Here is a 25,615-nt window from a genome sequence, read left to right on the forward strand (position 1 = left end):
CTCCTCCCTGGGGCAGTGAGCTCCTCCCTGGGGCAGTGAGCTCCTCCCTGGGTCAGTGGACTCCTCCCTGGGGCAGTGAGCTCCTCCCTGGGGCAGTGAGCTCCTCCCCGGGGCAGTTGACTCCTCCCCGGGGCAGTGGACTCCTCCCCTGGGGCAGTGGACTCCTCCCCTGGGCAGTTTCCTCCCTGGTGTAGGCTGCCTAGCTCTCAGTGCTGTTGCTGGCATCATGGGCAGAGAAGCCACTGTTAACTCAGATGAGGAAGCGGGTCAGCACAGATGAGGAGTCAGGGCTGCTGTGGGCCTTGAACTGTTGAGCACAATTCTTCAGAGGCAGGAGGTCTCTGACTCCTGGGGAGGGCGGGGCTTATATCTTTTTGTTTTTAATGTGCCCACATTGCTTCCTTCCAAAGTGAGAGCTCTCTAGCTCCCATCAAGGACCAGTGTGTGGACAAGTGATGACCCCAGCCCATCTAGGTGGTCCCCACCTCAGGATTCTTACTGCACTGTCATGGTACCCTGTAGCTTCTCTTTCTCCTCTGAGGCCACTTTCTCTTTTAGCGGTCAGTTGGCACATGGACTTCTTCTGAGAGCTAGTCTGATTCCCTTCTGTCCCCAAACTCCCAGTTCTGCATCCTGCCTGCACTGTGTGTCCAAATCCTGCCCCGCAGACCTCTGCCTCTTCTTTAAAGGGAGGTATTATGTGCAGATGAGACATGCCAAGTGTTTCTCAGGGTTTGCCAGGGCCACTGTTGTTTGCGTTAACCACATGGCAGTTGTGGCTCAAATAGGAATCTGAAGTGTGTGCCTCAGGCTTATGGTTTGAAGGCTTGGTTCTTGGATGGTGGTGTTATTTTGGGGTGTTCTGGAGAGTTTGGAAGGAAACATAGATGACAGAAGTATAAGGGGGGGGGGTGTTGGTTGTGGCTGGTCTCATCTTCCTGGTCATGATATGAACAGCCTCTGCCATGTGCCACATGTTCCTACTGCTGTGAACTGCACTGCCCACTTGCCTTCCCTACCACAGTGGGCTGAGCCTTCTGACACAGTTCTTCCTCCCTTCAGCTGTCTGTGTCAGGCGTTTCAGTCACAGAGATGGTAAGATGAACTCTAAAGGTCTTAGTAACAATGTTAACCACCAGACCACACATTACGCAATGCACAGTAATGCACACCCACAAACACAAGCACATGCAGGCAACGTGTGTACACACACATGCACACATGCACACATATTACAGAATGGCTCCATAGGGTTGAAGAGGCTTCTGCCAACCTTGAGGTGTTCAAACAGTCCCAGAAGGCAGAGGCAGAGCCACTGAGGTGGTTAGATATGATGTCAGGAAACCTGGAGAGAGCTGCTGGAGGCATTTTGAGCCACAGCAGGGAGGTAAAAACCCCAAATGTAAGATACAGGGACAGGCGGATAAATGGATGGATGGACGGACAACAATTTGGATGGATCACATCAGCTGAGGGGACTAAGAAGCTGAAGCCTCAGGGACAGTAGAGCTTTCTCCTGTCAGTCCCTTGACACACATGGAATGATTAAATGATAGGTGGATGGGTGATTACCAGGTGACCTCTCCGTGCAGTGATCTGAGGGTAGTGCACCCTTTCTCAGTCTGGTATGTTTAACAAGCTCTCAGGCCAGGTTTTTCTGATGTAGCTTTAATAGCCCCACATGCGCATATGTTCCCAATGCACTCTGCCAAGTCCACAGGGAATTGTTTTACTTTTTGTCTGTGGTGGTTTGAATAGGAATGGCCCCCATGGACTGACAAGTTTGAATATGCTTGGCCCATATAGGGTGGCCTTGTTGGAGGAAGTGTGTCACTGTGTGGGGTGGGCTCTGAGGTCTCCTATGCTTTAGCTATGCCCAGTGTGGAACACAGTGTCCTGCTGCCTGAGGATCAAGTTATACATCACCACCAACACCTGCCACAGACTGATAACTTACTCCTATGTCTTAGTTAGGGTTTCATTGCAATGAAGAGACACCATGACCATGGCAACTCTTATAAAGGCAAACATTTCCTAGCGTGGCGAGGGCTGCCTGCTTTCCCTTGTGAGGGACCAAGCCTGCTTTCTCTTCTGAGGAACTAGGTTCTTAGCAGCTTCACCCAATGGTCCTTCCGGGGAATGCCTGGTAGGTACCAGACCTTTGGTATCAGACACACGGTCACTGCTTGACTTTGCCAAGTGGCTCCTGGGAAAGAGGCTGGCCTAGACAGGTGGGCAGGGGCTGCCTGTGATTGAGACCCTCTATCACAGGTGTGTGACTGGTGGCCCAGGACAAGCTGGGGAAGGTGACAGCCCAGGATGCACTGCTTCCTGGCCTCCCATCAGGACCTGATGCTGGTTCCATTAGAATTCAGAGAGGAAGACAGAGGCATGGTTGAGGTCAAAGTGTTTATTATTAGAGTTTTGAGGAGGCTTCTGGCTAGAGGGTACCTGACAGTTTCCCACCAAGAAGCCCACTGAAGCCAGGACAGTAGAGTAGGTTTCCCAGGCTTATGACCAGGACCTCAACCAGGCTGGGTAATGGCAGAGAGCAAGACAGGATACTCTGTTGTTTGATGGAAGACTCAAGCTAAGGCAGGGCTGGCACCTGAGGCAGCTCAGGGACTAGGGGAGAAGTGAGGGATCCCCAGGGGTAGATCCATCAGCAGCTGGACTTTTGTCCACAGGAAGCCTGTCTGGAGCAAGCAGGGTGGCACAGCAGGGACACAGAGGAGGTTGGGCGGCAGCAGCTGGGCTGGCAGGAGGAGGTACAGCAGGAGGAGGTGGGCACACAGCAGGCAGGTCTGCACACAGGGCGACACAGCAGGGACAGGCTGGAGCAGGGCTTGCAGCACACAGGCTTGCAGCAGACAGGAGCACAGCAGGAGGGCTGGCAGCAGGAGGAGGAGCCAGAGCAGATGGGTGTGCAGCAGACAGGCTTGCAGCAGACAGGCACACAGCAGGGNGATTGACAGCATGAGGANTGGCAGCTAGACTGCTGGCAGCATGGTCCAGAGCAGATGGGTGTGCAGCAGACAGGCTTGCAGCAAAGGGTCACACAGCAGGGCTGCTGGCAGGGGGAGCATGTGCAGCAAGCTGGCTGGCAGCTAGACTGCTGGCAGCATGAGGGTGTGCAGCAGGAGGATTGGCAGCAGGGGCTGGACACACAGCTCACTGGAGTGCAGACAAGGGTCAGGCAGGGGGCTGGGGCACAGCAGCTGGGGACACAGCAGCTTGGCTGGCAGCAGCTGGATTGGCAGCAGGTGGGGGCACAGCAGCAGGGCTCACAGCAGCTCTCTGGGCAGTCCTCTACCTGCCAGGAGGACTCAGTGCAGGCTTCAGAGCAGACAGACATGGTGGAGGCAGCCATGGCTGATTGGAGGGCAGAAGGTAAGATGAGAATGAGAGAGTGAGTGAACAGGGGAGTGAGGGAATGAGGTGCCCCATGCCTCTTATATATCTCTCAAGGGTGTGTGTGTGTTTGTGTTGTCCCAGCTACAGTTCCCTGTTGGTGTTGATGTAGTTCTGAGACACCTGTCAATCAAGTGGGTGTGGCCTGTAGCTCTGCTCACTCACAGAACTCTGCAAAGCTAGAGCTGATAGGTCTGCCAGGGCTGCATGGGACAAGGCAGGGGTGTGTCATTTCTTTTCCAGGAAGGGTCAGTCTTCTCTTTGAGGCCTCTGGCTCTGGCTCCTGGCTTTAGTCCTTAATTGAGTCATCAGTATATTTTAACCTTATTTTGTGTTCTCTTTATTTGGGGATGTCAGTCAGAGAGCTGTGTTTATTTTCTGTATCAACAGTGCCTTTAATAATAGTTCTAGCTTTGGTTTAGGGATTGTTCTAAGTGAGTCTATAGGCACTAAGTCAACTAACCCCTGTGACCTTGGAAGAGAGATGATTTCATTATTCCCACATGGGGAAACTGAGGCACAAACAAAAGCTTACAGCTAGGCCTATGTCAGGCAGCTCAGGGTGCGGATAATCATGTCTTGTGTTCCTGTCATTATTCTCTCAAGATATAACAGACTAGAAAGGCAGTCTAATAATAAGTCCCCTCCAGAGGAATGGGGTTAAGTCAGGACACCCATCACTCAAAGAGAGATGACTTTTAGCCCCACCCATAGAATTCTAGGCATCTAGAGGGAAAAAGTCTGATAGAATTCCTTAGGGTAGGACAGGGGAACTGTCACTAGGGGGCTGGGCTGTGTAGCAGATAAGGCAGGCAGGAGATCTCGGAATTTGCTCTGCAGAATTGGCTACTTCTACCTACAGCAAGAGGACCCAGGTTGACAGACAGGCAGAACAAGGAAGGAGGTTGTTGCAAGCTTGGCTGTGTTCTCAGATGCAGGAGGCTTTCTTTTGGAACCTGAGTTGTGTTTAAGATGTTGTAGAGCCTTTTGATTGTGACCCTGGGACCCTGGATGATCAAGCTAGGATCTGTCTGAGAACTTGGAGAAGATCCAGCGTTATGGCTTGAATGCACAATATTTCTCACTAGCTCATGGTTTGAACTCTTCATCCTCATCTAGGGGTGCTATATTTTGGAAGGTTGTGGAACATTTTGAACATGAAGCAGAGTTAAGACTGTAAGGGAAGAGCTTGAGGGTTCTAGGCTGGGTCTGATTGCAGCTGAATTCTGCTTCCTGAGGTGCCATGATAGAGCAAACTGTGTCATAATCCTCACCCTCCGCCCCCGTGGGGACCCTGTGTACTGCACCTTCTCAGTATCTTCCCAGTCCAATAGACATACCCTTTCTTTTTGCTGTGAACCCAAACAACTTCCCCTCCTGCTTGCCAAGTTGCATCCCAGGGAGTTTTCAACAGTAACAAGACATATAAGAAAAAATTGGTACCAGGAGTAGGGTTTTGCTGTGATAAACTTGACTACATGGCTCTTTGGCCTTTGGAAATGACTTGGGGAAGGAATGTAGAGGAGTCTGGAGTTGTGGACTAGAAACGTTCTAGAGTGTTCTAAGCAGAGTACAGAGGACAATAGTTGGGAGTTCAGAAGACCAGGGGACTAAAAGATGCTGCAGTGAAGACTGTGCCTGGGAGGATTTGGATGGGAGCAAAAACTAGAGACCTTTGGTGTTACATTGTAGCAAAGAATCTGGCTACCTTTTGCATGCATCCTGAAAATATGAGAGAAGCTGAATTTAAATGCATTTGACTAATTGTTTGGCAGAAGTAATTAATTTCAAGACAACTAATGTTCAGGCTGTGGCTGTTTACATTTAGCCAGGTTTGCAGGAACACTAAAACTGTGACATCTGGATGGGAAGGAACGTAGGTATTATTAAAGTTTTAGATAGGGTGGACATGGAAGGTATAGACAAATCAGCTTTAACTGTCAAGGAGAAGTGTACCATGAGAGAAAAGCCAAGTACTTTTCACTGGGATAATAAGAGAGGGGCCTTGAAGGCATGACCTCAATCAATGACATCACCAAGGTGTAAAAGTACAAACTTGGGCTGAAGAGGTGGTTCAGTGGTTAAGTGCACTGGCTGCTCTTGCAGAGGACCTGGGCTTGATTCCCAGCACCCACATGGCAGTTCGTGACCATCTGCAACTCCAGTCTTAGTTATCTAACATTCTCTTCTGGCCTCCACAGGCACCAGACTTGCATACAGTATATGGCCACACATATGAGCAAGCCACCCATAAACATGAGTAAATAAATAAAATATGTAAAAAAAAAACTATATAAAAAATTTAAGAAGCAAATTCATTTGAAAAGCTTTCATCTAATCCCAGCACTCAGGAGGCAGAGGCCGTCAAATTTCTGAGTTCGAGGCCAGCCTGTTCTACAAAGTGAGTTCCAGGACAGCCAGGGCTACACAGAGAAACCCTATCTCAAAAAACCAAACCAAACCAAACCAAACCAAACCGAAAATCTTTCATCTAAAAAGAGAGGGTTTGTACAGAGTCTGGTTTGGAGGGATTGCAAGACTCAATAGTGAGGAGGACACTAGAACTGTCATCAAGGTTCTAGAGAAAAGCCTGTGAGGTCAGGCTATATGTAGTGGGGTTGCACTAAGCATTCTGTGCATGAATCTGCAAAGGTGAAGCTTTAGTTACAGTGGAGACCCTAGGATGGTAGAGAAGCCAGGAACATGAGGAGAGCTGCAGGCACAAGGTGGACTGACCTGGGAGAGGCTGTGTGTTCGAGCAAGAATTAATGATAAGAAAGGCAGAAAGAAGATGCAAGAGACAGATATAGGAGGGCTTCAGGTCAATACCATGCCAGCCTCAAGTTTAATTTTCTTAGCCTTTTTATATTACACAGTATGGTGGGAAGCCAAGGCATAAGCTAACAGAAACAATTGCTGAAATATACACATAAGACATCTGTTCCCATCCAAAAGCCTCCCTGTTCCTTCCATCAAGGTCAATAGAATCTTCAGCCCCTTGCCTTGAGCCTCAAGTGCATCTCTTCTTATCCTTCTATGCTCCAGCAGGCGGGAAATCTGCCAACAGATTCTGACTTGCTTTGACTCTGCCTGGCAGGCAGACTTTACTTCTCAATTTCTCTTTCTCTCTCTCTCTCTCTCTCTCTCTCTCTCTCTCTCTCTCTCTCTCTCTCCCCCCTTCTTCCCTCCCCCTCCTTCCCCCTTCCCTCTGTCCCTCTCCCCCTCTCTGCTTTAGAGAAACAGGCAAATGGCTTCTGACACAGAACTATGGGTTCAGGTTGCCAAGCTTGTTGGAGCCCAGATGAATCATCATGAGCTCCAGATGCCAGACATGGAATGTTTAATGTGTGTGCTGCCTGATTTTCTGACTTACTTTGGTGTGATCCTTCTTTGTCACTCTCCCTTTTTTGCGATGCGAATGCTGACTTGAGTCTGTGTATACTAGAAGCATACGACTATTATTATTATCATTATTATTTTTGCAGTACTCACAGCTAAGAGTTACCTTGAGTCTCAGAAGAGACCAGAATTATGCCTCTGAACAATGTTAGAACTGTTAAGACCATGGACCTGAGTGCATTCTGAGATGCCACGAGTATAGGGGGTAGAGTGTTATAATTTGAATGTGAAATATTCTGACAGCTTTATGTTTTTGAACACCAAGTCTCAACTGAGGCTTGGATACTCAGACACTCTCGATGGGAGAGGACATGGGTCAAATATCTTTCTAAAAGGAGGGCTGTGGGGCCAGGGCCAGATGGCACCTCTAAAGATGAAGGCAGACCTTGTGTCTGGGCTATAGAAGATAGCAAGACTTTAGGGTATTCTTTGCTTCCCAGGGGTGTGGTTCCTGGTTCATAATGTAAACCCTGGGTCTCTTTTGAGGAACCCCTACAGTGTGCCCCATGTCTGACCTATCCTCTATCCCTTCAGGAATGCAGACAGGCACAGTCCTCACATCTGCTGTGTCTGTCTTCCGTTTAAAACATTCCTAGCATCTCAACTGGGATGAAATGGATCTCACCCTAATAGATTCTCCTTAATGAACATCGGCCATTTGTGTGTCTTCCCAGGGTAAACGATTGTTCAGTCTTCCTTTTCTTGGTGCTGGTGTGTCCTTTTGTTGTAGGAAAATTTTCTATATTCTAGGTATCAACCCTTTATCAGGTATACAACTTGTTAGTGTCTTCTGTCCTGTGGGCCTTCTGATAATGCCTTCTGCATCTCTCTCATGCAGTCTCTCTCTCTGTGTCTCTGTTTCCCTCACTTTCTCTATCCTTCCTTCCTTCTCTCTGTCCACACTCCTGAGGATCCAACAAAATGCTTTGTCGATGTTAGTCCCAGGCCTTGCTCCCCAGCTCTTAATAGTTAATGTCCTTTGATTCACAAAAGTTTTTTTTTTTTAATTGATGAACTCCTATTTACTGATTTGTGCTTTCTATATAGCATTCTGGAGCCCATTGCAAAACCCTAGGTTGTACAGATTTCTCTTACATTTGTTGAGATATGTATGGTTTTAACTATCGAAGCTAAGCTATCACTATATTTTTAGTTAGTTTTTGGTACAGGGTAAGGTGAGAACACAACCTCAGTCTTTTGTTGAGGATACAGTTCTTCCCATTGAATGGCCTTGGGCATTGATACATTGATAAATTGATGCATTGATACATTGATACATTGATGTATTGACCAGCACATGTGTTCAACCCTGGACTCTTGCTGTTGGCCTCTTCCTCAGTATGGGACATGGCAGCACCCCACTTTTCATGCTGGGGCCCCTTGTCAGTGTTGAAGGCCAGAAGTCCAACCTTCCCAACCCTACAACCGTACTCTTCTTTCTCAAGATGGCTCTGGCTGTCCTGGACCTCTTGGGACATATGAATTTGATGAGCAGCTCTTCTTTTTCTGAGAACAAGGCTGCTGGAGGATTGAGAAGGAAAATCCTAGATCTGCAACTTGCTGTGGGTCACAAGATCATCTTGAGAGTGCTGCCTCCGAATCCATGAACCAGGGACATCTTCTCATTGGTGCAGGTCTTAGCTTTCTTCAGTGGTGCTACAGTTACCAATGGGCAAGGCTTACCCCCTTGGTTACATTTATTTATTCTTTTGGATGCCTTTGTACAAATACATTGTTCTCTCTCTCTCTCTCTCTCTCTCTCTTAGGTATTTTTTTTTGAGACAAAGTTCTCACTATGTAGCTCTGTTGTCTTGGAACTCACTCTGTAGACTAGACTGGGTTTGAACTCAGAGATCTGCCTATCTCTGCCTCTTGAGTGCTAGAATTATAAGTGTGTCCCACCATGGCCATCTTAAGAAATTGTTTTTTTTTTTTTTTTAATTTTCTTTTTACATTGTCCATTGTCAGTACCTAGAAACACATTTGATTTTTTTTTCTTTATAGAATCTCTCTCTTTTTCCTTTCCTCCACCTACCTAGGTATATGGGTGTTTTTTGATTGTCTGTCTGTCTGTCTATGTGCCAGTGTCTGGTGTCATTAGAGGCTGGAAAAGGGCGTCAGATCCCCTGATATTGGAGTTATGAGTAGTTGTGAGTTGCCATGTGGTTGCTGGGAGTTGAATCCAGGTCCTTTGGAAGAGCAGCAAATGTTTTTAACTGCTGAGCCATCTCTCCAGCCCTTTTCTGTTTTTTTTTTCCCCCCACACCACAAGCCTTCCCCAGGCATGGGTAAGGGTGGGGTGAACTTGGCTGTTAGGACTCCTGTTTTCCAGGATGTAACATCTGTATCCATTAGAGCTGAGGGGGAGCTGACTGGAATTCTGGGGTTGAGATGGAGGTCTGCCCACACTGGTCAGCTTCACTCTGGAATAAGAGCACTGGGAGGAGGAAGACAGGATAGGGTGGATCCTGGGCACTCCTGCTCTCCAGAAGCCTTTGCACCTCCTACCTCAAGTGCTGACTTTCCATGATTATCAATGAGTGTGAGATGCCACACACTCAGCCTCTGGCGAACTGGTCAGGTGGTGGCCTCCATTGCAGCTATCCCATCCTTCTAGCTGAACTTGCTGACCAAGCCCCACCCACCCCCGAAGTCCCACCCCTCCAGACTACCCTGGGTCAACTGATGGGCCACTGCTCTCATCCTTTCTGAAAGCCTTTATCCTGACTAGCTCACACCCTGCCTCAGTGGGAAAAAGTTGTTGACTTGTCCACAATCATGGTGCTCTTCTCACAGCCATCTCTTGTTCTTTGGAAGGACGAAGAAGACATTGTGACCAGAAGCAACTTGAGAAAGGCAGATTGTATTTCATCTTACACTTCTAGGGTCACACTCCATCACTGAGGGAAGTCAGGTCAGGAACTCTAGGCAGGGACTGAAGCACAGGCCACAGAGGAATGCTGTTTTTGCTCAGCTTGCTTTCTTATACAACTCAGGACCACCAGCCCAGGGATGACACCACCCACACTGAGCTGGGCCCTCTCACACTAATTATCAATTGAAAGAATGTATCACAGGCTATCCCACAGGTTAGTCTGGTGGGAACATTTTCTCAGTTGAGAGTCCTTCTTCCCAAATAATTTTAGCTTGTATCAAGTTGACATAAATCTAGCCAGCACAATTTTACATTTAAAAAATATTTAATTTTACCTTTCTTTATGTGTCTATGTCTTTTTAAATATAGGTACATGTGAGTGCAGTACCCACTGAGGCCAAAAAAGGGTGTTGGATCCCCTGGAACTGGAGTTACAGGTGATATAAGCTGCTTAATATGGGTGCTGGGAACCAAACTCTGGTCTGCTGCAAGAGCAACAAGCAGTCTTAACCACAGAACCATCTCTCCAGCCCCAAATTTAATGTGTGTGCAGCATGTAGTGTCTGTGTATGTGGTGGTGTGTGTGTGTGTGTGTGTGTGTGTGTGTGTATGCATATTGTGTGTATGTGTTTGTGTGCTTGTGGTATGTGTGTATGGTGTGTGTGTATATGGTATGTGGCATGTGTGCATGTGATGTGTGGTGTGTATGTGCATGTGGTGTGTGGTGGTGGTTGTAGTGTGTGTGTGTGTGCATGTGTGTGTGTGTGTGTGTAGTGTGTGTCTAGGTGAGAGAACAACTTATCACAATCTCTCCACATGTCAGTTCTCCCTACACTCAGGTCATCAGGGCTGGGTACCTGTGCCTATACTTACTTAGCCATCTCACTAGCACTTAAATTCTCATTCTCTCTGTCTCTCTGTTTCTCTGTCTCTGTCTCCCTGATTCTGTCTCTGTCTTCTCATTTCTGATGGAATGATTTCTGTGGGTGTTTCAGGTCCACTGATGTTTCTTCATTCTTTACCTGATCTCAGGCTTGTCCAGTGTATATTTAAATTTCAGCTTTTGTATTCAGTTTTAGAATTCCCTTTTGTTAGATTAATTGTATTTCTCTCCTGGGAATCTCTACCTATTCACTCATGAATATAATATTTTTCTTTGATCTTTAGACAAATAATAGCTGCTTGTGGTTACCAACTGCCCATCTCTGTAACAAGTTTATCCCATATTCTTTTTGCTGGTTGCTTTTACGTATGAAGGTGATTTACATGACAAAATCTTTTGTGCCTGGTTATTTTGATCATATGCTCGAACTTTTGAAAACATTTGGAGATTTGGGGTTCTATTATTTTCTTGTACTTAATGGGTTTTTGTTCAGGCAGATGGCCAACTATTAACCAATTCTTTTGAGCTTGTGTAGGTCTGGCTTTAACTCTGTGGGTACAAATGTGGAAAACTCACACAGCCTCACTCGATCCCACTCTGCTCCTGGAATCCTCACAGGTGTTGAATCAGGTGTGGCTGTGGGTGTCTGTAGTGAATCTCTGTAGGCTCTAGCACAGTGATCTTGGGTCCCCATTGGATGCTGGGGGAGTCTATTTGGTCCTGTGGTGTTTTCTCTATTGTGGTCTATCTCTGACCAGTCTTCTGGTTGGAATATAGGTTTGCAGGGAGATAGGCAAACCTATAGGGAGATAGATTTCCCCACCATCTTCTGCTGAGCTCTCTTTGGGGCACATCCCACCTATATTCTGGATGTTCTCCCTGCCCACTCACACTGGATCTCCCCTCAGCCACTGACCACACTTCATTGGGAAGTTGGGTTGGCAGAGAGCTGGGCACCTGTGTGCCTCTGTCTAGCTCTGTCTGAGTGTGGCCTTCTCCTGTCTATCAGCCATGTAGTTAAGGGAGGGCTCCTTAGCCATTGTCCATTCCATCAGGGTTTCAGGTTTGCTATACTCTATACCTTCAGTTCTCTGTTCCCAAGGGTTCTGGTTTAGGCAGCAGAGGTTGTGGTTTGAGTGAGTTTCTGAGGACCCCTCTTCTCAACTTCAGTGGGAGCTCCTAACAGGGAGCTGACATTGTGACAGACATCTGGTCTACCTCCTTATTAGTACTAAGAGCTTGGAGGAATTGTCCAGAGTGTGCAGTGGCTAGAAGTCAGTAAGGCTGCTCTCCTGCCTACAGCAAGCTATCCTAGAAGCCCATAGCCTTGCTGCATGGAGTCAGGTAGTCTGCTGGGATGGTCTGGCCTTGCAAACCACTTTCTGCTTCTTTCCAGTGTGATGTGAAAGAAGAGGGAGGGGGCAATCAGAGGCACCAATGATGTTCAGACATTGCCCATATCGTAACAGATTATTAGGATGCTGGGAACATAGCTGAGGAACATCTGACAATCCTAGCCTGCCTCTTCCAGCATTGCATCTTCTTGTCTCAAAGCTTCATTCCTGTCCACGATGGAGTTGAAGTGGAAATAAAGAGACATGGGACCTTTCCTGAAAGTGACTTTAGATGCTTTTGGATGTCCTCACTGTGTTTTGCAGCAGAGTCTGGAAGGTCACAGGGAGACAAGAATATAGCAGTGCCTCTGTTCTATGTGGCACTGTGGCTATAGAAGGGCAGATTGAGACTGGGGAGGGGTGTGTATGGGCAGGGTAAGGCAGGGAAGAGTCAGCCTCACTCAAATGTCTGTGTCTTTTCTTCTTGCCAAGGAGGCATTCAAAGACCCAGGGCCAACTCAGACACCTCTTCCTCAACCCCAAGTTAGCTGGGTGGACACCTACAGGTGCTGTTATTTTGCTGCTTTTCGTGATAGTACATGTGGCTTGCTGCTGAACATGCCAAAAAGAGGACAGGGCCTGGAGCCTTGGCCTCAGCACAAGTTCCAGCTGTGGTCCCTGTGAATCTGTACTGGTTTCACCTGCTTTTCAAGGATGTGGCTGGTCCCACCTGCCTTTCCTCAGGACACTGATGAATGAGGGCGTGCACTGTATTCAACCTCCTTTGTGTTGCAGAGCCTTCCAGAATCTGTGGTTGTGGGAGGATTGTCATCCTACAGGGAGGTTATTTGGACTCTTGGATTTCTGGGAACTCAGGTAAAGAAATCTGAACTTCATTGGGCTTGGAATCCAGGTAGCACCAGGAGAAGATGGCTTGGGAGCCTAGATGTAGCAGCAGCTAGAGAACAGCGTTAGTCATGGAGTTGGGCAAACCAAACAAGAGCATGAACAACAGCAACACTAGGCTGGAGGACAGAGAAAATAACAAGGAAGACCAGCTGCATTCTGGGTATTTGGAACACTGAGCTAGGTATAAAAGCCACTTCAGGTAGGAGCTCCAGACATTCTCATCTTCTCCCAGACCAACCAGCCTCCACCATGTGTCACACCAGCTGCTCTTCAGGGTGCCAGCCATCCTGCTGTGTGTCTAGCCCCTGCCAGCCATCCTGCTGTGTGTCCAGCCCTTGCCAGCCATCCTGCTGTGTGTCCAGCCCCTGCCAGTCAGCATGCAGCAGGCCTGCTATATGCATTCCTGTTAGATACCAAGTGACCTGCTGTGTGCCTGTGAGCTGCAGGCCCACTGTGTGCATGGCCCCCTCCTGCCAGTCCTCTGTGTGTATGCCTGTGAGCTGCCGGCCTGTCTGTGTGACCTCCTCCTGCCAGTCATCTGGATGCTGCCAGCCCTCCTGTCCCACCCTGGTCTGCAGACCTGTGACCTGCAGTACCCCCTCCTGCTGCTGACCAGTGTCTCCAAACCAGCTGCTGCCAGTGCAGATGGGACATGTCCATCCCCTCCCTCTGTGGCGGTGGTTCTGCACTTGAAACAGACCGGAAGCACACCTAGCTCACCCTGGCACTTGGGAGAGAACACAGATGAATAATACAGATACCTTTTTCCCTGCCCTTCTCTCAGGATGTCCTGGCTCCAGGGTCCTTCTCTTACTCCCTGTGCTAAATAAAGTGGCTTCTCTAGTCAGTTGTGCATGTCTCTCCTGGTTGCTGTCCGTCTTTCCTGGTGGCTTTGGCATCAGGAAGCATAGAAGATTAGTGGTTTCTATGATGCAGACTCACCACAGGAGGTTCCTTAGGAGGCAGCACGAAGGCATTGCTTGCCAGGAGGAGGGTGTGGCGTGTTTCTGCCCCTGGCATCCCTGTGGCCTCTGGGATGGACTTGCTGTATCTCTTTGCAGTGTCTGCTCCTGCTTGCCTTCCCCTGCAGGGGGTGCCCATGCATAGTCCTAGAGTGTTTTATACAAGGTTTTCTTTTTCCTCTGTGGATGCCTTGTGTCTCAAGTCACAGTGACTTTCCTACTGGGCAGCTTTGAAATGTTTGAATTTCAGTCATATAGATTGTGGCTCCGAATCACCTCAGTACTGGGGAAATGTATGCTCAATTTCTTATTGTTGATCAATTACAATATGATGGACACACATCTAGTCACTTGCCTGTAAAGCAGCTAGAACACACGTCTCGCCAACTTCTTGGGGTGGCTCCTGTCGTAGCCACGTGTGCGTTGTTCTGGATCTTTTCAAGGCATGGTATGGGTCACTTATGTTTCTATTTCAGATCATTTCAATGATTGGGTTAGTTTCTTTGTCCCTCTTGCTGGGACAACATATCCAGTGAATAGTACCTGAAGGAAGGGCATGTTTTGGCTCACAGTTTGAGAGTATAACCGGTCAAGGTGGGATGGTCAGGGTGGAAAGAGGGTGAGGTGGTAGCTCACGTTGCATCTACAGTCAGGAAGCAAATCGAGCATTGCATGTTGGTACTCAGCTAGCCTTCTCCGTTTTAGCACATCGGAATCACGGCCCGTCAAACAGTGCTTGTGCTGACTATGTTTAGGGTGGGACTGTTCTCCTCAGTCAAATCTTTCTGGAAATACAATCATCAGTATGCCCAGAAGCACATTTCCATGGTGATTTTAAATCCCATTAACAGTAGAAGATGGACCTTCAAGGCTGTGTCTAGCTTTGGGGATGGGTTTCCTCTGGGAAGTGTTGGTGACAGTCCGTCTCCATTGACTGGCTCTATCCTCAATCTCTGCAGTCTACTGTGACTGCTCCCTGTGAGGTTCCTGAGACAGACCGACATGGATGTCTCCTCCTCTGCTGCACCCCATGATATCCTGGACCTGGTACTCTGGAGTTCCCACTCTTGGATGCCTTGAGCTCCAAATGTTTCCTTTATTCCTCTCAGGCTGGCCATGAGACATGAGTTGTAAAAATTGTTTTATCCCTTAGCTGCCAGGGTTGTCAGGGTTGTCTCCTGTGCTGTGTGAATAAAACTGACTAACTGCCCTGAACATGCAGTATATGCCATACACCTATGGTGTGTTTACACCCCAGTTACATACATACACATGCACACACATATACTCTTGTTCTCATACCCTGTGCACATAAAAGAACACATGTGGAAAAACTCACATACACATGTGTGTACACTCACTCATACCCATATATTCAGGTGCTCATACTTACACATTCCCATATCCGTGTGTCTTAGCACACTCATATGCACACACACACACAAACACACACACATTCACACTTCTTTGCATGTTTGCATGCTTCTGCAGACACACAGCCATGCTTATTTCCACACACTCATGCACCGTCACTCAAGCATGCCTGTGCATCATTCTGGTCTCTAATCTGAGAGTCTTATTTGTCTCTCTGCCGTTCAGAGGCACAGGCAGAGGTCCTGCCAATTTTGCAGCGTTAGCTTCTCTCATCCCTGTGAGACAGTAAAGGATGAATCATTTAAAGGTACAGGATTTATCTTGGCTCATGTTCTTATTCTGGAACCTCTGATGTACGGTAAGGTCTGGCCAGATCTTTATTGTTCCAGGATGGAGTGGTTGACTTCTCTTTAATAACATTGATCTCTCTGACAGCTATACCCTCTACAGCCATGACACTCTGATTGCCTCCCTTCTGGCCAGGCTGCATGGCTTCCCAACTGCTCTGCTTTTATTTTCTTGATTCTCACTGTAAATCTGTCTAAAAACCCCCAGCAATGACCAGGCCACTGCATGAACTCTCTGCTGCCTTGAAATCTCTTCCACATGGTTAATTTAGCCACTGCTTATAAACTCAGCTTTGCGTAGCATTTCTGGACTCAGAGGAAATTCCCTTGTAGAATATCACATGGATGACCTCTGGTCCAGTGCCCAACAGCATCATGAAACTTGATAAGCACATCTGTTGGCATTCTACTCTTCTGAGTTCTCACCTGGGTGTCTCATTAGCTCTTTGTATAGCTTCTGAGAGTCATAAAGCCTATATGTCAAAACTCTTCACAACGTATCCAAACCAGCCAAAGGCCTAAGGAAACATAGTCAGGGTTAGTCACAACAGTGTCCCGACATCACTGACTAAATTTCTGTATTAGTTATTTTTGCATGGCTGTGCAAAACAGCTTAAAGGGGTGAAAGAGGTTTTAGCTTTTGGATTCAGAGACTTCAATTCACTATGAGGGAGTCACAATGGGCCACAAAATAGAGATAAGAACACTTTTGTTGTTGTTGGTTTTTTTTTTTGTTTTTGTTTTTTTGTTTGTTTGTTTTGTTTTTTTCGTGACAGGGTTTCTCTGTGTAGCCCTGGCTGTCCTGGAACTCACTCTGTAGACCAGGCTGGCCTTGAACTCAGAAATTCACCTGCCTCTGCCTCCCAAGTGCTGGGATTAAAGGTGTGTGCCACCATGCCCATCTATAAGAACACTTTTTTTTTTTTTAAATAAGAACACTTTTAACTTATTAGTTTTNTTCTTCTTCTTTTTTTTTTTTGTTAACCCTAGCCCACCAGAGGGAGCCACTCCATTCAAAGAGAGTCTAGACTCACAGTTAATCCTCCCTGGAAACATTCACAGACCTGTTAGAGATGTGCCTCCATGTCTTGGTGATTCTGAATCCATTCAAGTTGATAGTGAAGCTGAATCTTCTTATGGTCCCTCCATAGCACCAGCCCTCAGGTCTCTCCTGACCTCCATCTGGTTGCTAGGATCTCACTGAGGGGACACGACGGTCCCTAGGAAGAGAGTTTGGAACAAGAGATCGCAAAAAAAAAGGATGATAGTCTTAACACTTTGATCACTCAGGGGCAGGTATGATTTTCTTCAAAGCAGAGAGGACAGGCAAGGAGAATAGAAAATGGGAGTTTGGGTGGTGCTTCAATACCACCTGTAGGGTCTGGGGAGAGGAGACCCTTTGTAAATCTGGATAATCATGATGGAGTTTTGACCAGAATGACAGGTCTAATCCAGGCAGGGCCAGTGTTTGAGGGACTGCAGAGGAGAGATCAGCAGCAAGCAGAGGAGACACGAATGAGAGGCTAGCAGGGCATAGCATCTCGGGGACTGGTGGCTTTCAGGGTCACTACAGGCCATCTGGCAGGGGCAGATCCGGGGTATAGGGTCCTTCCCAACAGAACCACATGGGGGGGGGGTGTCTGCAGCAGCAGCAGCAGCAGCAGCAGCAGCAGCAGCAGCAGCAGCAGCAGCAACTCTCCCAACCTAGGAGGGCAGCAGGCAGTGAGGGAGCAATACAGAACCATAGGACAGGCAGGTGGCCCAAGGAGAGCAGTACATGTGACAAGGTAGCAGGGACTGGGGAGGCTTGGGTGGAGAAGAGATCAGGCCTTTAGTGTCATATGGTCACACATGGGCTTACAGTCATAGATACACATGTATGGTTAGACAGACATTTACACTCACAAACACATGCACTAACTTTGAACCTCATGTGCACACTTACATGCACACTATACCCTTGCTTCTGCCTGTTATCTGACTCCATCTGTGGATCATAAGAAGATACTTCCTGTGTTCAGCCTCCCTTCAAACCCTTTCCTAACCCTATGAGAAGTGGGATCACTGCGGGTATGTAAGGATTCTCAAGCAGGGAGAACTTCTGGACCCCTGGAACTTTGGGATCTCATATGCAGAAACAGGAAGTGATGGAACTTGGTAGACTCCAAATGGCCCCAGGGGAGATAGGAGCCCAGACTCAGCAGGAGCTGGAACAGGTATAATTAGGCATGAGGCTGAGGGCAAACAAATTAGGTACACAGACAATAGCAAAGCTAACCTGGGAGGTTAGAGGAAGCAAACAAGGAAGTCCAGATGCACTCTGGGTAGTTGGAACACTGAGCTGGGTATAAAAGCCACCCTGGGAAGGAGCTTCAGACATCCTCACCTTCCTCCAAACCAGCCAGCCTCTACCATGTGTCACACCAGCTGCTCTTCAGGGTGCCAGCCATCCTGCTGTGTGTCCAGCTCCTGCCAGCCATCCTGCTGTGTGTCCAGCCCTTGCCAGCCATCCTGTGTGTCCAGCCCCTGCCAGCCATCCTGCTGTGTGTCTAGCCCCTGCCAGTCAGCATGCTGCAGGCCTGCTATATGCATTCCTGTTAGATACCAGGTAGCCTGTTGTGTGCCTGTGAGCTGCAGGCCCACTGTGTGCATGGCTCCCTCCTGCCAGTCTTCTGTGTGTGTGCCTGTGAGCTGCCGGCCTGTCTGTGTGACCTCCTCCTGCCAGTCATCTGGAGGCTGCCAACCATCCTGTCCAACTGTAGTCTGCAGACCTGTGACCTGTAACCCCTCCTGCTGCTGACCAGTGTCTCTAAACAGGGGTTGCCATGAAAGATGGGACATATCTATTCCCATCCATCTCTGTCCTTTGTGACTGAGGCAAGAGGCAAGTGGGCAAGCATGCCCAGCCCACTGTGGAACTGGGTCGAGAATGCAGAAGAATGACTCCAGCATCCCCTTAATCCCTGTACCAAATAAAATGGCTTCTCTAATCAGCTCTGCATGTCTGTCCTGGTTCCTATCTCTCTTCTTAGTTGCTTTAGTATCTGAAAGCATGTAATATCAGTGCTGTCTATGGTCAAGCCTCTCTGTGCTTCTTCATTCGCTGAAATGCAGGACAGAGGACATGGCCTGATAAAGTAGATATATGTGGTCATGTCTGTCCTGTCTGTCTGCCCTCAAGCCTCTGGCCCCGGTCACAGCCCCACTGTCTTTTGTGAGTCTCCATCTTGCCTCCCCGGCTCTTTTTCCGATGGTCCTGCAGCAGGGGATTCATAGATGTTAGTTGGTAGATTGTCCAGGGCTATATTTCCCTCTTCTCTGGTGATGTCCTATGCTGTGTATCCTGGTGTCTTTCTTCCTGCCTGGCAGCTTTCTCAAGCTGGATCTTGGTTCTATGACCAAAACCAGTCCCACCCACAACCTCTGTGGCACACCTACCCATTTGTTCTTGAATGATCTAATAATCACTTCATGTCACTTCCAATATGGACACTGAAGACATCATCCAAGTTTGACCCATGATTTGACATAGCTGCTTCTAGAGTACTGCACACCCTGTTCAGGGTTTTCTGTGAATCAAGTGAGCTGTGTCCTATGCCTCAGACTGGTCCATTTGCACTGTTCAAAGTCATGGTGCCAATGTCCTGGGGTTTACACTCTCCCTCAGCAGTGGTGGTTGCAGTCTCCTGTCTCTCTCCAGTCTCCTACAGTCTTTTGAGCTCATTCCTCCTAGAACAGCAGGTGAGGGGTTCCCACACTCTGCTGAAGCTCTGCGCGCTGTCCTATGCCAGTCCCCCTGTGGAATGCTCACTGCTGCACACCTTGCTGATGCATGGGTTGTAAGAGACATTTTATAACCCAGATACCCAGGTGATCAAGGACACGCTGTGTTGCTTAAATGAGATATCTGTATGAAACTACATAAGAGATAGAAGCAGTCACCATGGGCTAATAGTCTTGAATATGCATACCCTGTTTCATATGCACACGCGGATCAGTGCACACACAATCATACACACATACACTCTTATACCCACTCTCATGCACTCAGAATCACACAGTGAAATGCACCTCACACAGAGAAGCCTGCTAATGCATAGGTATTCAGGCACCCACAATCTTGCACATTTCTTTGCCTTCTTCATGGTAAGCATATGCACACACACACACACATACACACACACACTCCCTCATACATATCCATGTTTTTTTTTCAAATTTTTATTAGATATTTTCTTCATTTACATTTCAAATGCTATCACGAAAGTCCCCTATACCCTCCCCCCACATATCCATGTTTTATAAAGCATCTATATATATCCACATACCCTTGTGTGCTCTACACTCACACATGTGCGAATTCTGGTGTCTCATTGGAAGGTAAAACTAGACCCAGAGCCTGAGAAACGAATTCTTTGATAGTAAATAGTGTATGTCACCTTGACTAGATCTACAATCTATAAGAGACATCTCTGGGCATGCCTGTGAGTGATTATATAGGTTAATGGAAGTGGGGAGGCCCACCCTAAGTGTGGGTGGCACCACCTCATGGGCTGGGGTCCTGAAGGAGAGCGCTGAGCAAGGCGTTCTTCCCTCTCTCTGCTTGATTGACAGAGCAGTGCAATGACTTCCTCCCCATGGGTGACAGGCTTCATCTTGAACCCTAAGACGAAATAAAGCCTTAAATGATTCCTGTTGGCCATCTTGTCACAGCAACAAGAAAGTAACTATGAAAACGCCTGCAGCTGCTGACACTTGTGTAGTCTGCAGGCCTGGCCAGCCCTTGTGCATTTTTTTTTTTAAACTGCTGTGACAAACATAGGAAAGACAACTTGGTTCTTGTTCTTGTGCTGAGCCTTTGAAGGGTGGGGCCTGGCTGATTTCTTATAGCTGCAGTGCCACATGGCTTCCCTTTAACAATCACTCTCTCCTCAGACTCAGCATTCTTCCTGTTCCTGCTCTGGCCAAGCTGCCTAATTTCCACCTTCTGCTTTTCTTTCTCTAAACCTTAATGCTTGTTGTATATCTGTCTAAAAGCAGCCAGCAATAACCAGGTCCTAAGAGGCAGGTTCAGAACACGAGATAGGGGAAAGTGGATGAGGACTGGATGTATTTATTCCTGTGGGCAGAGTTCTGGTTTTGTTTGATGTCAGGAGAAAAGAATGACAAGAGGAGTTCAGCGTGCTCCTATCCTGCCAGGAAGTTTGGGGACAACTGACTTCCCACCTGGCTGTACCTGGTCATTATAGACAGTTCTCACCTAGGCTTATGATGGTAATGATCCTAGTATTTAAAGGACTAGAGAGCTCAGTGACAGTTGGAGGTGACATAGGGGAGGAGCTCATGGAGAAATCTGAGGCAGGAGGGATGGTAGCACCCAGAGTACTGGAAATTCAGAGCCCCAGCCACCTTGCAGGAGGTAGCAACAGGGCACAAAGACCTCCAGGCAGTAGTGGTTCCCACAGTCTTGGCATGGGTAGTAGCCAGTTGGGGAGAAGCAGAGAAACAGCCTAGGGAGTCAATCTTGTAGCACTTGTGGGTGGGGCTGGAGTGGAGGCTGGGCAGAGGAAGGAACAGGTCTACAGGGAGCTTGTCTGGGTAGTGAGTAACCACACATGGATATACAGCTCTTTATACACATGCATGGCTATATACATTTACAATCAGATACTCACTCATACACAGACTCTGAACCACATGTGCTTTTAAGGGTAGCTGGACTTTTGGGTACTTTATGGGTTCCCTTTATCTACCTCCCTATTGCACCCTTATTCTTTCTGACCCCCAGCATTAGTTAGGAGAGAAAGAAGGTTAGAAGGGAAAAGGGTTGTCAATATTGTTAGATTACTTCCTTCATACCCCTGGTTAGAGGTATTGAATGCCTTGGTGCCATTTTGATCTTCATCATCAGAATATCTCCAATCAGAAACAGCAGCAGCAACCATAACCCCACTTGGGACTCTTGCATTAACATACCCTCTGAAGAGTCCCCAGAGTTCCAAATGTTTGCAGAAACTGTCTACTGCTGGCAAAATCACTCCCATGCTAGAGCCCAAGGCAAGTCATAGTTAGCTGCTGTGAACAATTTGAACATGATACTTGTGATTAAAGCAAAAACATATTCCTATAATACTTCTGTGTTTTTATTTTTATTTATTTTTTTATTTTTCCAAGACAGGGTTTCTCTGTGTCCTGGCTGTCCTGGGACTCACTCTGTAGACCAGGCTGGCCTTGAACTCAGATATCTGCCTGCCTCTGCCTCCTGATGCTGGGAGGCATGCTGTGTTTTTAAAGAAAGCAAAATTCTCACTACATTTAAGCACTTGTGCATGTTTACAGTTTCTCAAATGCTCTCTTTCCCTCTCTGTCTCTCTTTGTCTCTCTCTGTCTCTGTCTCTCTCTGTCTCTCTGTCTCTCTCTCTCTCTCTCTCACACACACACACACCACCCCACACTGATTCACAGCTGTTCTCCATGCCCTTCCTGTCTGCTGTCTGACCTCATCTCTGAGTCATGCCCTTTAAGGAACAGCTCCCTGTGTTCAGTCTTCCACTTTCTGCAGGCCCTTGACAACCCTAGGAGAAGTTTCTGTTGTGTGAGGACCATTGTGCCATGGGGAGGGACATCTGGTCTTCTGGAGCTTGGGAAGGGAAACAGAGCATGTCTGACTGGGGATGGTACTGGGAAAGTCCAGGAGTAGAAGGAACTTGGAGAAGGTATGATTAACCACGAAGCCAAGGACAAAACAAAAACAAAAACACAGACACAGCAAAACCAGTCTGGGAGGTCAGGAAAGCAAACAAGGAAGACCAGATACATTCTGGGTAGTTGGAACACTGAGCTGGGTATAAAAGCCACCCTAGGAAGGAGTTCCAGACATCCTCACCCTCCTCCAGACCAGCCAGCCTCTACCATGTGTCACACCAGCTGCTCTTCAGGGTGCCAGCCATCTTGCTGTGTGTCCAGCCCCTGCCAGCCATCCTGCTGTGTGTCCAGCCCCTGCCAGCCATCCTGCTTCGTGTCCAGCTCCTGCCAGTCAGCATGCTGCAGGCCTGCTATATGCATTCCTATTAGATACCAGATAGCCTGCTGTGTGCCTGTGAGCTGCAGGCCCACTGTGTGCATGGCCCCCTCCTGCCAGTCTTCTGTGTGTGTGCCTGTGAGCTGCCGGCCTGTCTGTGTGACCTCCTCCTGCCAGTCATCTGGAGGCTGCCAGCCCTCCTGCTCTACCTTGGTCTGCAGGCCTGTCACCTGTAGCAACCCCTCTTGCTGCTGACCAGTGTCTCAGTTGTGACTATCCCAGTGTAGATGGGACTCAGCTGTCCCCTCGTAGCTCCTGGCTGCTGATTCAGCACACGGCAGTTAGGAAGCCCTCATGCCCAACCTGGGACTCATTGGGAAGAACATGGAAGAGTTATCTGGATTCCCCTCTCCTTGCCCTCTGGAAGGGTACCCTGGCTCTGGGGATGTCTCTTTACTTTTAGTGCCAAATAAACCAGTTTCTCCAGTTCATCTCCACATGTCTGTCTTTCTTCGCTGCTCTCATACCAGAAAAGGTCAAAGCTTCTTGGGAATCTAGTGGCATGGTATTCCTTAAGGTGTGGGGCATAGAAGGAGGGTGTGGCCCAATGAATCAAGTGTGGCCATATCATTATGTGGCCCTGGAGCACATCCCTTCTGAAGGCCTCTACCCCAAGAGCTTCCTGGCTGGAGAATGTTCATGGCCTCAGCCAGCTCTTCCTGTCTGGTGATGCTTCATCTTGTGGGCCATGGTGACTTTTCTCATCACAGGGATGAATGCCAGAATCGTTGATGTGTTGTAGACTGCCACTCTTCCACCTTCTCATCACTGGTCCCTGTTCTCTCGTGACTGATGATCTGTTATACGTAATTAACACACAGTCAGCACGTGCTGAGCCCATCATCCTGTGAGACCAGCACCCAGGGCAGCAGCTTCTGTAGTTGTGTACACAGAGTCCTGTGCTTTGAAGGAACAATGAACACATTTCTATGTCTCTCAGGGGTGACCTTTCAAAGTTAAGTCCCATTTGGGTATCTTGTTATTTCTCTCTGTACAGTGTTGGTGACAGTCCTCACATTTCTAATGGGTTGCTTCATCTCTCGCATCTTACCGTGACATGTGATCATTCCCTGTAGAGGTTCCTGGCCTGGGTAGGCCTGAGGGGCTCTGGTTTTGCTTTGGTGTCAGGCCTTGTCCTGAATCAGTCTCTGTGTAGAGTTCTTGCTGCTTGGCACTGTGTGTTCTAGGCTTTCTCTTGACATCCATAGATGAGATGACATGAGAGAGGCAAAGGATTTTAGACTCCAACAGCCAAGGCAGCCTGTGACTTGCTGTGTACTTAAAATGGGGATTGTGGATGGATCTGAGCTAAAAAGAAACCAGTCAACAAAAATAAACCATCCTGAATCAGCACACACAGGCTTATACACACAAGTATATACACACGAATCCTTGAATACCCATGTACACTCGTATCTCTGATGTCTCAAGCAGGAGGTGAAACTGGGTTCAGAGTCAGAGGTGAGGAGGGTTTGTATGTTACCACCCCTTTCCGCTGGAAGGCACAGAGCTCAGACTGCCTCTTTATCCCTTTGGTGTTAGTTGCTCTCGGGAGGCAGGGGCAGGTGGATTTCTGAGTTCAAGGCCAGCCTGGTCTACAGAGTGAGTTCCAGGACAGCCAGGGCTACACAGAGAAACCCTGTCTCAAAAAACCAAAAAAAAAAAAAATTAATACAAAACAACTTAAAAGATGAAGGAGCTATTTCAGCTCACACATTTAGAGAGCTCACTCTGTTGTGACTGGGGGCAGAGTGGGGAAGGTCATATCATGTGGTTAGAGATCAGTGAGGCAGAACCACGGGCCCTCTGCTGTCTTCTCTTTCCTGCTTTTATTCACTTCAAGCCCCAGCCTATGCGATGGCATCACCCACCTTCAGGGAGACGATTTTCTACCTCAATGATTCCTGTCTAGGAGAAAGCCTTCACAGATATGTCCAGTGGCTTGCTTCAGTCTTCCACAAGATCCTAAAGCTAGTCAAGTTGTCAATGAAGGCTAACATTCAGATACACACCAAAGTCAACTTGACATCCAAAAGCTTCACTTTAAATCAGAGCTGTGTGTCCCTGGCTGCCCAAAGACCGTGTCCATCTCACGGTGAAAAAGCCCATTCGTTTTGTCTGTGGTTCTCTGTTGCCTTAATGGTTTCAACCCGGCTCAAAAGTTAAGTTTCTTTTGTGATTCAAAGAAATCTTTTAAAAGTAATTTCCACATATTCTTTGACGATTTTACGTATGTGTTTTGTTTGTTTTACCCCCGTTTCTCTCTCTCATGCCCAGTTCTGCTCCATTCTTCCTAACAGGCATCCCTCCTACTCTCTTTAACGATCCCTGCTTGAGCATGCGCAGGGCTATAGACTGACTTGGGGAACTTATCTCAGTGGCTGCCTTCCTGAGGAAAATGACTCCTCCTCCTCCTCCTCCTCCAGCAGCCAATAACAGCCAACAGCTCCCCCAGTCGAGGGAGGGGCCTCTCATGCTCCTCTCCAACCAAGCTGGAGTAGTAACACATTTGATCTTGTCCAGGTAACCACTCAGCGGCTGGGAGGTCTTGAGTGTAGCAGCTTTGCTGTGTCCAGAAGACTCTTCCCCATCTTCCGGCTTTTACATTCGTTTCTCTCCATCTTCTCTCCCGTGTTGTGCCCTGAGCCTTTGAGAAGAGAGAATATAGATGTCCCGTTTGGGGCCAAGCCATCAACAGTCAGTCCCTTATTCTTAGCACTTTGACCAGTCATATGTCACTTGCTTGGCCACTGCATAAAGAAGCTGCTCCGGGCAATGCTGAGAACAGCATCCATCTATGGATATAAACATAGCTATTTGGAAGAAACTTTGATAGCATGTCCGTTTGTAAAAGCAACACTAGCAGGTTTCCCCAATGTGTGTCCTTATAACATCAAAATCAAGTTATATGGCTTACAACATGCAATGCCAGAGTACACAACTTCATGGCAGAAGGACAAACAGGGCATAGAAAGGAGAAAAGCAACCTGAGCTCCACAGGGATGATGTCAGGCCTACAGCCCCATGCTGGACATCCATG

General features: G+C 47.9%; 5 protein-coding genes across 7 annotated transcripts in view; 4 read left to right on the plus strand and 1 right to left on the minus strand.

Annotated features, from left to right (window-relative positions):
• Positions 1–3,370, minus strand: part of LOC110303472 (keratin-associated protein 10-8-like) — a 9,188-nt gene extending 5,818 nt beyond the window's left edge. Inside the window, exon 1 of the mRNA XM_021174570.1 lies at positions 2,873–3,370. Coding sequence (XP_021030229.1) covers positions 2,873–3,370 — 498 coding nt within the window. The remainder of the gene's footprint in view (positions 1–2,872) is intronic.
• Positions 1–25,615, plus strand: part of Tspear (thrombospondin type laminin G domain and EAR repeats) — a 190,985-nt gene that overhangs the window by 9,212 nt on the left and 156,158 nt on the right. The gene's annotated exons all lie outside the window — the stretch shown is intronic.
• Positions 13,061–13,423, plus strand: LOC110303481 (keratin-associated protein 12-1-like). Of its 2 annotated transcripts, XM_021174587.1 has the most exons (2): positions 13,061–13,137; positions 13,198–13,423. In XM_021174587.1, the coding sequence occupies exons 1-2, from the start codon at positions 13,061–13,063 to the stop codon at positions 13,421–13,423; spliced, it is 303 nt and encodes a 100-aa protein (XP_021030246.1). The 2 variants fall into 2 exon arrangements, with proteins under 2 accessions (XP_021030246.1, XP_021030244.1); XM_021174585.1 differs by having other exon boundaries at positions 13,061–13,423.
• LOC110303479 (keratin-associated protein 12-1-like) lies at positions 17,908–18,294 on the plus strand. The gene is made up of 2 exons (XM_021174582.1): positions 17,908–18,007; positions 18,107–18,294. The coding sequence occupies exons 1-2, from the start codon at positions 17,908–17,910 to the stop codon at positions 18,292–18,294; spliced, it is 288 nt and encodes a 95-aa protein (XP_021030241.1).
• On the plus strand, positions 22,378–22,770 carry LOC110303480 (keratin-associated protein 12-1-like). 2 transcript variants are annotated; one of them, XM_021174584.1, is made up of 2 exons: positions 22,408–22,484; positions 22,545–22,770. In XM_021174584.1, exons 1-2 carry the CDS (start codon positions 22,408–22,410, stop codon positions 22,768–22,770), a joined length of 303 nt encoding a protein of 100 aa, XP_021030243.1. The 2 variants fall into 2 exon arrangements, with proteins under 2 accessions (XP_021030242.1, XP_021030243.1); XM_021174583.2 differs by having other exon boundaries at positions 22,378–22,770.

The sequence above is a fragment of the Mus caroli genome, chromosome 10, assembly GCF_900094665.2.
Source record: "Mus caroli chromosome 10, CAROLI_EIJ_v1.1, whole genome shotgun sequence".
Taxonomy (NCBI): domain Eukaryota; kingdom Metazoa; phylum Chordata; class Mammalia; order Rodentia; family Muridae; genus Mus; species Mus caroli.

Bases quoted from the DNA above. Each gene is read 5' to 3' on its own strand.
- LOC110303480 (XM_021174583.2), top strand. From the start codon at position 22,408: ATGTGTCACACCAGCTGCTCTTCAGGGTGCCAGCCATCTTGCTGTGTG.
- LOC110303481 (XM_021174585.1), top strand. From the start codon at position 13,061: ATGTGTCACACCAGCTGCTCTTCAGGGTGCCAGCCATCCTGCTGTGTG.
- LOC110303479 (XM_021174582.1), top strand. From the start codon at position 17,908: ATGTGTCACACCAGCTGCTCTTCAGGGTGCCAGCCATCCTGCTGTGTG. The intron at 18,008-18,106 runs GTGTGTCCAGCC...GATACCAGGTAG, and splicing joins CAGCCCTTGCCAGCCATCCT to CCTGTTGTGTGCCTGTGAGC.